Source organism: Pristis pectinata, chromosome 5, assembly GCF_009764475.1.
Source record: "Pristis pectinata isolate sPriPec2 chromosome 5, sPriPec2.1.pri, whole genome shotgun sequence".
NCBI lineage: Eukaryota > Metazoa > Chordata > Chondrichthyes > Rhinopristiformes > Pristidae > Pristis > Pristis pectinata.
The window spans coordinates 67,652,962-67,668,021 of NC_067409.1; the positions used below are offsets into that span (position 1 = coordinate 67,652,962).

The 15,060-nt window shown below is 42.1% G+C and overlaps 1 protein-coding gene across 1 annotated transcript in view; it reads left to right on the forward strand.

Moving 5' to 3' along the window:
- Positions 1–15,060, forward strand: part of LOC127570973 (dynein axonemal heavy chain 11-like) — a 395,392-nt gene that overhangs the window by 245,010 nt on the left and 135,322 nt on the right. Inside the window, exons 58-60 of the mRNA XM_052016942.1 lie at positions 4,394–4,540; positions 9,677–9,790; positions 14,111–14,254. Of these exons, the coding sequence (XP_051872902.1) occupies positions 4,394–4,540; positions 9,677–9,790; positions 14,111–14,254 (405 nt within the window). The remainder of the gene's footprint in view (positions 1–4,393; positions 4,541–9,676; positions 9,791–14,110; positions 14,255–15,060) is intronic.

Genomic DNA, 15,060 nt, shown 5'->3' on the forward strand with positions numbered 1-15,060 from the left:
TTAGTAGCATGAAGCAAGTCCAGACGAAGGATCTCAACCTGAAACATTGACTATCCATTTCCCTTCACAGATGCTGGCTGACCAGCTGAGTTCTTCCAGCAGTTTGTTCTTTGCACATGCAACAGTTGTTCAATTCAGAACCCAAGTAATGGCCCTAATACACAGCAGTAGGACCAACACCTGTTTTGATTGAATCTGAAACTATCCCACTGCTAGACTGCTGTAGTCTATGCCTATTTTGCACTGAAAGTTTTGGAATTGCCCCCCATGTTCGAACCAGACATGTTGGATATCCTCGGGCAGCTCACTGGAAAATTTGAGAGTAACTACGTTGGTAAGGGTGACCACTGCACAGTCAATATGGAAACAAAATTCCATCTTCACACCAGTTTGTTGTGTGGCACTGACATCAGATAGATTCAGGGCAGATCTGGCAGTTCAAAAACTGGGCATTTATGTAGTGCCATTGCTTCTGAGCACCTGCAAAGTTGTATTCCACCACAGTCTGCAATGTGGCTCAGCATATTTGTCACATCAACTTTGACCTGACCATAAAGACACATTGGGAGCAGTACCAGGTGTACCTGAAAATGAGGTGCCAATATGGTGAAGCTACAATACAGGACTATATGAGTGTTAAATAATAGAAGCAGGTTGCTGGAAGTAGAGCTGAGTGTTCCACAATCAACAATCAGATCAAAGTTCTGTCCCATCCAGCAAGTGGTGTTGAAGAAATAACCAGTCACTGAGAGGAGAAGGCACCTAGAACGTTCCAATTCTCAACAGTAGCAGAGCCCAGAACTTGGTTGACAAGAATAAATGATCCACCTTGGTCTCCTCTTGAGATCCCTTTCATTATAAAAGCCATTCTTTAGCTAATTTGATTTACAACATATGACATAAGAACATCTAGTGGCTATGGGTATAAACAGCATATGAGCTGCAGTACTGAGTACGTGCCTCAGATGTAGCTATGCCTCTTGCCAAGTTGCAACATTGGCATGTATCCAGCAGTATTGGAAATTGCCCATGTATGTCCTGTTCACACAAAGCAACACAAATCTCATCCAGTTCATTATCACTCAATAAGTCTACTCTTAATCATCAGAGAAAAAGATGGAAGGTGTCATTAACTGTGCTATCAAGCAGGACTTACCAATAACGTACTCACTGATGCTCACTTTGGGTTATCCTGGGATCATTCAGCTCCACATTTCATTGCAGCCTTGGTCCAAACATTGACAAAGTGAATTCCAAAGAAGAGATGAGATTGATGGCCATTAGCACAAAGGCAACATTCAAAAGAATATAAACATTAAGAAGCCTTGGTAAAACTGAAGTCAGTAGGAATGTCGGCAACACTTTTCTGGGTGGAGTTATACTGCAGTTGAAAAATTAAGGTTGTCATTGTTGGAGGTCAATCATTCCAGCCTCAGGTTCTCAGAGCAGTGTCCCAGGCCCAGTGTTTAGCTGTTTCATTAATGACTTTATCAAATCAGAAATGAAGATATTTGCTGATGATTGAACAATGTTCAATTCCATTTGCAATGTATGCAGGAAGACCTAGGAAACATCAAGGCATAGGTTGATGGTGTATGCAAGTAACATTTATGCCACCAAGTGCCATACAATGACTGATTGTGACATCAAGGAAGCTCTGGTAAAACTGAATCAATAAGCATCAGAAGAAAAACTCATGGTCTGAGTAATAACCCACACTGAGGAAGATGCTTGAGGTGGTTAAAGTTCAAAACATCCCAGCTCAATGACATTACTGCAGGAGTTGTGCAGGACAGTGTCCTAGTCCCAGCTGCTTCATCAATGACCTTTTTTCATAAAATCAGAAAAAAGGATATTCACTGATAACTGTACAATGTTTGATTCCATTTTTCTTCAGCAAATAAAGGAGACTATGTCGAATGCAGGAAGACCTGGACAATATTCAGATACTGGCTAATAAATGGCAAATAACATTCATGCCATACAAGTCCCAAACAATGAGCATCTCTAATGAAAGAAAATCTAAACACCTAATCTCAGTGATGATAATGTCATTAAATGTCAAGTCCTCCACTATCAATCTCCTGAAGGTCAGCATTGATCAGAAACTCAACTGGACCAGTCACATAAATATTGTGGCTATGAGAGCAAGTCAGAGGAAGAGTATCCTGAAGTTAGTGACTCAACTCTTGACACCCAAAGATTTCCTGCCATCTACACGGCACAGTCTAAATCACAATGAATTAGTAGTCATAGTCATACACTACAGAAACAGGCCCTTCAATCCACCATGTCCATGCTGACTATTAAGTGCCCAATAAGTAGTTCCATTCACCAGCATTTGGTCCATAGCCTTCAATGCCATGGCAATTCAACTGTTCATCTAGATATTCCTTAAATGTTTTGAGAGCACTGACTCTAAGGCAGTGTGTTCCAAATTCCAACAACCTCAGATTCCCGATAAACCACTTACCCCTTAACCTTAAACCTATGTTTCTAGTTTTTAGATACCGTTTCTATGAGGAAATGTTTCCCACCCTGACACTGACACCACCATTTCCTTCTATCTGCCCTATCTATGCTCCTCATAATTTTGTATGCCCCTATCAGGTTCCCCTTCAGCTTCCTCTGCTCTGAGGAATACAAGTCCACCTTATCCACTCACCTCATAACTGGCATGGTTCCATCCAAGGCAACATCCTGGTGAATCTCCTCTGCACCCTCTCCAGTGCAATTACTGTACATCCTAAATGTGGGAACTATTTTTGCACACAGTCATCCAGCTGTGGCCTAACCGATGTTTTATAAATTTGCAGCATCACCTCCCTGTCCATATGATCAATTCCCCAGTTAATGAAGGCAAATATCCTGTACATTTTCTTCAACACTTTATCACTTTACGTTCTACACCTCAGCACTTTATTATGTGCTGACACCTTCACACAGTAAGGTTCTCCTGTTCCTCAATGCTCCCCTGAGCCTTTGCATTATGTATTCAGTCTGGATGTCCTACCCTTATTGTTCTCCCAAAATGCATCACCTCACTTTGTCAAAGGCCTTACTGAAGTCCATGTAGACTACATCAACTGTGTTTTTCTCATCAAATATATTCTATGACCTCTTCAATAAAAATTCGGTCAAATTGATCAAACAATATCTCCCCCCAAAAAAACCTGCTATCTTTAATTAATTCCTGCCTTTCCAAGTACAGATTTAACCCTTGCCCTCAATTTTTTTCCAATAACTTCCCTACCACTGGCGTTAGACTCACACATCAATAATTACCTGACTTATTCCTGCTTGTAAAAGGTACCACATTTGCTGTCCTCCTCATCCATGGCCAGCAAAAAGATAAAAATTTCTGTTGGGGACCCAGTGATCTCCTTTTTTGCCTCCCACAGCAGCCTGGGATACACCTCATCAGAGCCTGGAGACCTGTTCATCTTTTAAGCCTGCTAATATCACTTCCTTATTGATAGAATTTCACTATTCACTTCCCTGAATTCCCCAATTACAATGTCCTTCTCCTTAATAAATAATCTCCATTTGTTTGGATGACTGCAAATCCAATGACCATCAAGAAGCTTGACAACATCCAAAACAAAGCAACATGCATGAATCGTGCTTTGTTTTGTCACCATAACCATTCATTTCCTCCACCACAGGGCATGATGGCTGCAGTGTGTACCATTTACAAAACACACCACAGTTACTCACTTAATCAACACCAAAAGCATTTCGCAAACACATGTCCTCAAACCCCAAGAGCAGCAGGTCCTTTTCAAGTCACATACCATGCTGATTTGGAAATATGTTGCCTTTCGTCATTATGGATTAAAATTTTGGAACTCCCTACCTGATAACATTTTGGGAATACTTTCACAAGAAGGCACTAGTTCAAGGAGGCAGCTCACCACCACCTCCTCAGGGGTAATTAATTCATACTGCCCTTGCTAGCGATGCCCCAAATCATAAATGAATTTAAAATGATATTTTAAGTTGAGCACACTTGCTTCTTATGTATACTTCTTGTTGTCCTGAACTAGTTTACACAATATTTCTGTTACAGCTTGTAGGTCAATTTAAAGCAGAGCAGTTGTGAATCAGAACCAAGAAGAAACAAATCAAATATGAAAGAGAGGCAACAAAACCATTGATAAAAACTTATTAATTACATGTGAAAGCAAAGAATTCTGAAGCCTCTTATGTGTCATCTTGTCATATTTCTCAGAACCATTGAAAAGTGCTCCTCATGCAGTGGATTATTTCTTGAAATATAAAGACTGCTGTGGGCAAATAATAGCGTATTTGAAAGCTCAGACCATAATGAATTGTTTAAAAAAATGCACTGTCGGAGTACTTATGCACTTTCCGTGACAAAAGTTTTGGTTAGGTGGAAGACCTGAAGAGCAAGCTTGCATCCCAGGAGGTTGAACTGAAATTCCGAAATAAAGATACAGAAGTTCTGATAACTAAAATAGGACATCAGACAGAGAAAGTGAGCCATGAGAAGGCAATAGCTGATGCAGAAGAGCAAAAGGTATGTGCTATGAATATTTTTTCATTGCCTCCTCTCTTCTGAAGATACTTTCCTTAAGTTCTGATGTTAACATGCACTTTTTGCCCAATGACTAAAGACAGAAGGTACAATTTTAACCTAACAAAGGAAAACAAAAATAATTAGACCAGCCTGATATTTTAAACATTGCATGATCTTCCTTTTCATAAATTCAATGGAATTGAAAATCAGCAGGATATATGGTGACTGCCCATTTTAAACATTCATCAAAGTTGAAGGTTCCAACAATTGCCATTTCTACAAATGTAACCTTATAGAGCTTGCTTAACTAATTATTCAAATATTACATTGAAAAATGAAGTTGTTCCACACAGTTGCTCTAAGTTTACACAAGTTCCCCAAACAGGTTTTTCCTGTTGAAATTCTACATACAGTTTGTTTCTGCTTGTGAGATCTGATGCATAGATTTTTAATATCAGTGATATAGTTTGTTGTCTGTTTTATTAGTTTTAGTTGGATGATAATGGTTACAGCAGAATGCTTCCTGCAGCTCCTGGAGACCATATCTATTACTGGAGAGGAGGTATTTGCAGCCTTACAGTACAGTTAGGTGGATAAATCCCCAGGCCCTGACCGAGTACATCCTCAGACTTTGTGGGGGGCTAGAGGAGATATTGCAGAGGCCCTTGCAGAGATATTTGCTTCATTGTTAGCCTCTGATAAAGTTCCCAAAGAATGGAAGGTGGCTAACATCATTCTGTTATTTAAGAAGGGTAGCAAGGACAATCCAGGGAACTACAAGCTTGACATCAGTGATGGGGAGTTACTGGAGGGAATTCTGAGGAATTGCAGAGGCCCTTGCAGAGATATTTGCTTCATTGTTAGCCTCTGATAAAGTTCCCAAAGAATGGAAGGTAGCTAACATCATTCTGTTATTTAAGAAGGGTAGCAAGGACAATCCAGGGAACTACAAGCTTCACATCAGTGATGGGGAGTTACTGGAGGGAATTCTGAGGAACAGGATCTACCAGCCTTTGCATAGACAGAGTCTGATTAGGAGGAGTCAGCGTGACTTTGTGCATGGGAAAGTCGATGTTTGACGAATCTTTTAGAGTTCTTTGAAGAGGTAATCAAAAGGGTAAATGAGGGTAGGGCAGTGGATGTTGTCTATTTGGGCCTTTGACAAGGTCCCGCATGGCAGCTGGTCTGGAAGGTTAGGTCCCATGGAAATCCAGAGAGAGCTAGTTAGGTGGATTCAAAATTGGCTTGGAGTTAGGAAACAGAAGGCGGTGGGTGAAGGTTGTTTCTTGGATTGGAGAATGGTGACTAGTGGTGTGCCCCAGGGACCCTTGTTATTTGTCATTTATATAAATGATTTGGATGTGAGTGCACAAGACTTGTTCAGTAAGGTTGCAGATGACACGTAATTAGGAGGTGTTATTGATAGTGAAGAAGGTTATCGAAGATTACAAGGAGATCTTGATGAGTTAGGGAAGTGGGCAGATGAGTGGCAAATGGAATTCATGCAGATAAGTGTGAGGTGATGCATTTTGGAAAGTCAAACCAGAGCAGGACTTGAACTATGAATGGTAGGGCACCAGAGAGTGTAATGGAACAGAGGGACTTAGGAGTACAAGTGCATAGTTCATTGAAAGCGGTGTCACAGGTAGACAAGGTGGTGAAAAGGGCATTTAGCACACTGGCCTTCGTCAGTCAGGGCATAGGAGTTGAGACATTATGTTGCAGTTCTATAAGTTGTTGGTGAGGCTGCCCTTGGAGTACTTGTACAGTTTTGGTCACCCTGTTATAGGAAAGATGTAGTTAAACTGGAAAGAGTGCAGAAAAGATTTATGAGGATGTTGCCAGGACTAAAGGGCCTGAGTTATAGGGAGAGGTTGGCCAGGCTAGGTCTTTATCTCTTGAAACGTAGGAGAATGGTGGGCGAATTTATCAACATGTTTAAAATTATGAGAGGCATAAATAATGTGGATGGTAACAGTCTTTTCCCCAGGGTAGGGGAGTCCAAAACTAGGGGGCATAGATTTAGAATGAGAGGGAAAAAATGTAAAAGGGACCTGAGAGGCAACTCTTTCACACAAGGGTGGTGAATGTATGGAACGAGCTGCCAGAGGAAGTGGTTGAGGCAGATACAATAATATAAGAAGCACTTGAATAGATACAGTACATGGAAGGCCGGGGCTTGGAAGGCTATGGGCCGAATGCCAGAAATTGGGACTAACTAGGTGGACAATGTGGTTGGTTTAGACTCGTGGGCCGAAGGGCCTGTATCCATGCTGTATTGCTCTGTGACTCTTTGAATCTATTATTGCTTGTAATGAATTAGCAGGAAGGGTGTATGTTAAGGTAATTACATACAAAATGACAAACCCTTAACCCCATTTCCCTAATTTACATGTTCATTTTTCATGATGTGGATGTCACTGCCCAGCCCTAATCATCCTTGAGAAGGTGATAGTGATCCTCCTGGTTAAATTGAGTGGGCTTTCTGGGGAAGTTAAGAGTCAACCATATTGTTGTGGGTCGGAGTTACTTGTAGGTCAGACTTGGTAAGAATAGCAGATTTCTTTCCCTGAGAACGTTAGTATATTGTCATGGAAGTCTCCCAGTAGGATAGATTTTGGAGTTTGGTGCAAATCATTGAGCAGGATAATTGATCAAAGGCTGCATAGCTGAATTTCGAGGTTAGGGGCTGAGTCCTGTGTAATTACCATTTTCTTTCTAATTTTTAAAGATTAGTAAAACTGTGTTTCTGTTCATTTGCTAATGTTATGTTTCTACAATTGGCATGGACTTCACTAAGCTAGTCAGAATGTATATGAAAAATGCTTTAGGTGAGATGGAAACTCTTTTTTGGAGGTTATATGAGAATGTCCTAATTATCTTCTGGGCAGGAAATTGGGTATGTGGGTAGTGGAGGGGAGAGTTGTAGGTGGGTGGGTAATGGTGTGACTGGAAAAGGTTATTTAAGAATTGACTTTGTGATGAAAAGGTCTACAAGTAGGAATTCAAGAGAGACATTGATGGCTTTATGAGTTGTTGGATCATTTGTGCTTGAGGTGCTTTTATCACTGACAGGATGGATGCCTAATGAACTGCAGGAAATTGAGGGAACACCTGCATAACTAGGGAACACCTAGTTATGCAGGAAGGTTGTATGTTAGACATCAACTGAGTTGAGTCTGTTGGCAAAAGAGGATTGAAGTGGGAAGCCACATTTGACAGTGACTACTGGTAAATTTGTATCAAAGACTGGCAGCAGAAATGTAATAGAGCAATGTGTGCTTTCAAGGATGAGTTGGTTAGGTATAGTTTGGGTACAAAGGGGAGGAGTTTTTTCTGGATAATGATGGAGTTAGAGAATAGGACAAGCAGAAAAAAAGGGCAATGACTGAAATTGGCTCACAAGTTCATGGGAGAATAAAGCTGAGTTTAAATTGTGCAGAGGAATATAAAATAAAATAAGTAAAGAGACAATCGGCAATCTATGATACTAACTTAAAAGGGAAATCAAGGGCATGCTACTTACTTACAGTATGTTGACAATCAAAGGAGCTGTGGTGCCAATTAGGGAATAAAGTCAACTATTTGTAGAGAAAGAAGGTATGGCTGAGATATTAAATGAGTGCCTTACATTAGTATTTATAATGGAACTAGACATTGTCAAAGTTGTAGTAAAATGAGAAGCTCATTTGGATACTATTAAGATAAATAGGAGGTTTCAGAAAGGCTGGTTTTAAAGTGACTTGATCACCTCATCTATATGGGATGCATCCTTGGTCACTGAAGGGAAGAAAAGGTTGAAGTTATGTAGGGGTTGGTGGATTGCAAATTAGACCTCTGTTCAAAGAAAAGGACGCCTTATAAACCGAGCAACTGTTTGTTGTCATCAGTCAGTTTAACATCAGTGATAGGTAAGCTTTCAGAAATACCAAGCTGAGAGAAAATTAACACTCACTTGGGTTAGCATAAAAATGAGTTACCAGGGATTTGCTGAGACTCTGTATGTTTGACTAATTTAGTTGAGTCCAGAGAAGGAGATGAAAAGAACTGTGGGAAAAAGGGAGAGATCAGGAAAATGGGACTAATTAGATGGTGCTTCAAAAAAAGAGGGGTTGGTTTGATGGGCTGAACTGTTTGCTTCTGTTCTGTAATGCTCGGTGATTCTTTAGTTATTTAAGGATAACTCACTTGAACTGTGCCTGCAGCTGTCGGGCTGCTGACACACCTCAAATTTGAGAAAGCTGAAATATTGCAGAGATTTATCTTGTCACTTCCACTCCCCTTCCCATTCCCAGACTGACCTGTTTGTCCTCAGCCTTCTCCACTGCCACAGTGAGGCCAAACACAAACTGAAAGAACAGCACCCTCACATACCACTTGGGTAGTCTATGGGATGAACATTGAATTCTCCAGTTTCAGGTAACCCACTCCCCCTGTATTTCTTTTCCACTTCTACCAGTCCACCTTGTCTCTCTCCCTTTGTTCACTTTTTCCATTTCTATCTGCCCATCACCCACACACTTGTCCACCTGGGTTTCTTCTCCCTTGACCTACCCTTCCTTTCTGCATCTGCCCATTGTTTTTTTTTCCCTTATCAGTTTCCACTATCACCATCTGTCTCTTCCCCCCTCCTGTTTCCTATCTGAGTCCATCTGCCCATCATCCCCCACCTCACCTGGTTTCACTCTTCCCTCTCACCTCCTTATATTTTCCACCTCCACTTTCAATCCTGATGCAGGGTTATGACCCAAAAAGTCAACTATTCCTTGCTGAATTTCTCCAGCAGTTTGTATTTTGCTTCTCTTTGCATCTTCAGTTGCTTTGTTCTCTCCCACTCACTCCTCACATGAGGCACAATGGGATTGTGAATGGAGCAGTTAAAGATGAGCAGCTACTGGCAATGCCTGAGGAGCTGAGCTGGTAAGTTGTTGAAATAGTGACACCCCCACCCCCACCTCACCCTGCAAATCCTCAGTTGTTGTCCATTGGCTGATCAAGATATAAATGAAAATGGAGGAAAACCCAGCACCAGAACTAAGAACTTCTACTCATAAATGCACAAACTCTTCTCTCCTGCCAATCGCTATCATTAACTTGATGCCACAAACACTAAATATAATATATTTCTCTTTGCAGGTAACAGCAATACAAGTTGAAATAGCTTTGAAGCAAAAAGAATGTGAAGACAACCTTGTCAAAGCTGAACCTGCCCTGGTGGCAGCTACTGCTGCTCTAAATACCTTGAACAAGGTAAGTTTATAGCTCAACAGCATTTGGAATGGAATGTTAGGTTTTCACTCTGAGAACTTATATTCAACAGAGTCGCAGAAGTTGCCTCATCCACACTTTTAATGTGTACTTATTACAGTGTTTGCACTTGCAGTTCTTGGGCTTTGAATCAACATGTGTTTTGGTACTGCAGTTGTGATAGGAGGGTGACATTTTGGCACCAGATCCAATTCAGTGAGGTCCCTGCCCCTTTTATTGAGTTGTGGAAAATTCTATTGCAGTAGCCCCAGAAGAGCAGAGCAGCAATGTCTTAGGGGTGTCACATCAACAAGCTCCCTACTCATCATCCTGGTATGGATATATATTTTTGCAGTCCCTCCATCATGCCGGTTCAAAGTCCTAGTCACTTACTGTCACTGGCAAAGTGGCTCATCATCTCAAGACTAACTTACATCACTAACGGGTATACCTCTTTGAATACTGTTGAGAGGGATATTCTTTCAGGGGCTAGCAGCAGTAGTCAGGGCTCTGGCACGTTGGCTGGCTCTGAGGCTCAGAGAGGAAGAATGCAGTCAGACAGGGTGATAGTGATAGGTGACTCACTAGTGAGGGGGGCAGACAGGAGATTCTGTGGCCGCAGATGCAAGGATGGTGTGTTGCTTCCCAGGTGCCAGGGTCAGGGATGTCTCAGAGCAGCTGCAGAAAATACTTGATGGGGAGGGCAAACAGCCAGAGGTCATTGTACATGCTGGTACAAACAGAGGTAGAACAAGGGATGAGGTCCTGCAGAATGAGTACAGGGAGTTAGGTAAGAAGTTAAGAAGCAGGACCTCGAGGGTAGTGATCTCCAGATTACTCCTGGTGCCATGTGCTAGTGAAGTCAGAAACAGAAGGATAGGCCAGATGAAATAGTGGCTGAGGAGCTGGTGCAGGGGGCAGGGAAATTCAGGTTCTTGGACCATTGGGATCTCTTCTGGGGTAGAGATGACCTGTACAAGAGGGACGGGTTGCACTTGAACCAGAGAGGGACCAATATCCTTGCAGGGAAATCTACTAATGTTACATGGAAGGATTTACAATAGATTGGCGGTGGGGGCGGGGGTTGGGTGGGACTCTGAGCAGGAGCAAGTCATGGGATAAAGCAGTAGCCTGCGAGAGCAAGTTTAGTACTAAGGATAACCAGGGGCACAGTAAAGGCAGGGAAAGGAAAACTCAAACTGCATTTATTTCAATGCATGAGGTTTAACAGGTAGGGTGGTCAAACTCAGAGCGTGGATTGGCTCTAGGATTGGGATGTTACAGCCGTAACAAATGAGGGATCGTCCACTGAAGCCATATGGGTAGAATGTAGAAACAAGAAGGGGAGCGTCACTCGACTAGGGCTGTATTATGGACCCTCCCCCCCCCCCCAATAGTCAGTGGGAACTTGAGGAGCAGGTGTGTAGAGAAATTGCTCCTAGTTGTAAGAATAATAAGGTTGTATTAGTGGGAGATTTTAATTTCCCCAGTATTGACTGGACTACCCAGAATGTTAAGGGCCTGGACGGGGTGGAATTTGTGAAATGTGTCCAGGGAAGTTACCTGAGTCAATATATGGAGGACGCTACTTGGGAAGGTGCAATACTGGACCTCCTCTTGAGAAATGAGGCAGAGCAAGTAACTGAAGTGGCAGTCAGGGAGCACTTTGGTTCTTGTGACCATAATTCTATTAGTTTTAAAAAAGTGATGGAAAACGATAGGACAGGTCCACAGGTTGGGGTTCTAAACTGGAGCAGGGCTAACTTTGAGGGAATTAGGCAGGATCTAGCAGAGGTTGATTTGGTGAGCCTGTTTGAAGGGAAAGGAATGAATAGCAAGTGGGAGGCTTTTATGAGTATGATATCAAGAATCCAGCAGAAGCATGTTCCTGTTAGGGTGAAGGGTAAACCTGGCAAGTTTAGGGAACCTTGGCTGATGAGGAATATAGAAGCTCTGGTTAAGATAAAGAAGGAAGCATACATTGGGGTTAGAAGGTCAGAGGCAAGTGAATCCCTTGATGACCATAAAAAAATTAAGTATATACTCTTAGTGGGGAAATCAGGGCAAAGAGAGGGTATGAGATGGATCTGGCAGGTGAGGTTAAGGAAAATCCCTATAGTTTCTATAGCTATATTAAGAGTAAAAGGGTGGCTAGGGAAAGAGAAGATCCCCTTAGAGATCAGCAGAGCTGCCTATATCTTGAGCCACAGGAGATGGCTGGGATTTTTAACGAGTATTTCTCCTTGGTGTTTACTGAGGAGAAAATCATGGTTGCTCAAGAGATAAGGGAAGCCATAGTGGAAATGTCTTGGAGAATATTCATATTACCAGGGAGGAGGTATTTGCAGCCTTACAGCCTGTTAAGGTGGATAAATCCCCAGGGCCTGACCAAGTACATCCTCAGACTTTGTGAGAGGCTAGAGAAAAAATTGCAGAGCCCGTTGCAGAGGTATTTGCTTCATCAATAGCCACTGGTGAAGTTCCCAAAGACTGGAAGGTGGCTAATGTTGTTCCATTGTTTAAGAAAGGCAGCAAGGACAAACCAGAGAACTTACAGGCTGGTCAGTCTGACATCAGTGGTGGGGAATTACTGGACGGAATTCTGAGGGACGGGATCTACCAGCTTTTGGATGGACAGGGTCTGATTAGCAGGAGGCAGGATGGCTTTGAGCGTAGAAAGTCGTGCTTGACGAACCTTTTAGAGATTTTTGAAGGTGTAACCACAACAGTAGATGAGGACAGGGCAGTGGATGTTGTCTATTTGGACTTTAGCAAGGCCTTCAACAAGCTCTTACTGGTTTGGAAGGTTAGGTCCCATGGAATCCAGGGAGAGCTAGTTAGGTGGATTCAAAATTGGCTCAGAGGTAGGAAGCACAGGGTGGTGGTTGAAGGTTGCTTCTCAGAATGGAGATTGGTAACTAGTAGTGTGCCACAGTTTCGGTTTTAGGACCCTTGTTATTTGTTATTTATATAAATGACTTGGATGCAAATGCATAAGGCTTGATAAGTAAGTTTGCGGATGACACGTAATTATCATTGATAGTGAAGAAGGTTATCGTAGATTACAGAGGGATCTTGATGAGTTAGGGAAATGGTCAAATGAGTGGCAAATGGAATTAAATTCAGATAAGTGTGAGGTGATGCATTTTGGAAAGTCAAACCAGAGCAGGACTACTATGAATGTTAGGGCACCAGGGAGTGTAATGGAACAGAGGGACCTAGGAGTACAAGTGCAAAGTTTATTGAAAGCGGCACCACAGGTAGATCGGGTGTTGAAAAAGGCATTTAGCATGCTGGCCTTCGTCAGTCAGGGCATTGAGTATAGGAGTTGGGACATTATGCTGCAGTTGTATAAATCGATGGTGAGGCTGCATTTGGAGTATTTGCATTTGGTCACCCTGTTATAGTAAAGATGTGATTAAACTGGAAAGAGTGCAGAAAAGATTTACAAGGATGTTGCCAGGACGAGAGGGCCAGAGTTATAGGGAGAGGTTGGCCAGGCTAGGTCTTTATTCCTTGGAACGTGGGAGAATGAGGGGCAACGTTATAGAAATAGTCATAGAGTTAGTCATAGAGTTATACAGCACAGAAACAGGCCCTTCGGCCCAACTTGTCCATGCCAACCAAGTTGCCTAACTGAGCTTGTCCCATTTGGCTACATTTTGCCCATATCCCTCTAAACCTTTCCTATCCACATAACTGTCCATAGAACCATAGATGTTTAAAATAATGAGAGGCATAGATAAGGTGGACGGTAACAGCATTTTCTGCAGGGTAGGGGAGTCCAAAACTAGGGGACATAGATTTAGGATGAGAGGGGAAAGATTTTAAGGGGACCTGAGAGGCAACTTTTTCACACACAGTGTGGTGAGTATATGGAATGAGCTGCCAGAGGAAGTCGTTGAGGCAGGTACAATAGTATCATTTAAGAAGCATTTGGATAAGTACATGGAGGGGCAGGACTTAGAGGGATATGGACCAAACGCAGGAAATTAGGACTAGGTGGGTGGGCTCTGTGCACATCATGGACTTGTTGGGCTGAAAGGCCGGTATCCATTGCTGTATTGCACAATGACTCTAAGAACCAGCACATGTTAAAAGAACCCACCATCATTTTTTCAGGCCTGTTTAGGAGTTGGCTTTAAATACAGTCTTGCTAGCATTGCTCGGATCCTGAGAATTTAAAAAAAAAGTTGAATTTATGGCAATAATTCTTATGATATATTGACGTATTCAAATGCAGTTTATTATAGTTTGATAATACTTTTGTATTGGCTTGCATTTATTAAAGAATACAATTTTCTGCTGCTGTTTCTATTCCAGATGAATTTGACAGAGTTGAAAACCTTCCCCAACCCTCCTGCAGCAGTGACAAATGTTACTGCTGCAGTCATGGTGCTGTTGGCTCCCAAAGGGAAAATACCTAAAGACAGAAGTTGGAAGGCTTGTAAGGTCTTCATGGGAAAGGTGAAACTGGTTTGCTCTTTAAAAATTCTTTCTTAATAGTAAGAATTTTGATTAAAATAGTTTACCATAATAGCTAGTCTACTCAGGAGAGGAAGAGAATAAAGCACCAGAGATGCAAAGAGAAAAAGAGAGATGTCAACTTCTTAAATTTAATTAGCAATAGTAATGGAGAAAATAATCAGTCAGAAGGTAGCCATCAGAACCTGGAGATTTTTCTGAATAACTTAACAAAATTGTGGAGGCATTAGTCTGGAGCAGATGAATCATCATGCCCTGAAATGTCAACTGCCCATTTCCCTCTATAGATGCTGCCTGACCCTCTAAGTTCCTCCAGGTTTGTTTTTTGCTCAAAATTCCAGCATCTGCAGTTTCCTGTGTATCTTAAGATTGGGTCATCCTTGTATTAAGAAAGTATTGTTGTATGGACTTTGAGTTAACACCCTACCTGTACAATTGCGTAACAGGCAGCTACAATGCCATTCATTTCAGAATGCCATGGAGATAATCGGGGATATGGAGAGGGTCATGGATGGGAATTGTGAAAAATGAGGGCAGAACGGGAAATACGGTAGAGAGGGGCTAAGAGCACCCACTCTTCATTTTCTCCCCCCACCACCCCCAACACCACTTTGACCATGGGGTGGATTGATTGCACCCCTTAGCATACATGGTCCTGAAACCAGGTGAAAAGCAACAATGTTGGGACCACAGATTGAGGTAGTTCTCAATTCACAAAGAACAAAATCTTTACTGAAGGCTGCCAGCAATGCGGTTTTATGGAGACAAAAACTGAAGGGGATGATTTT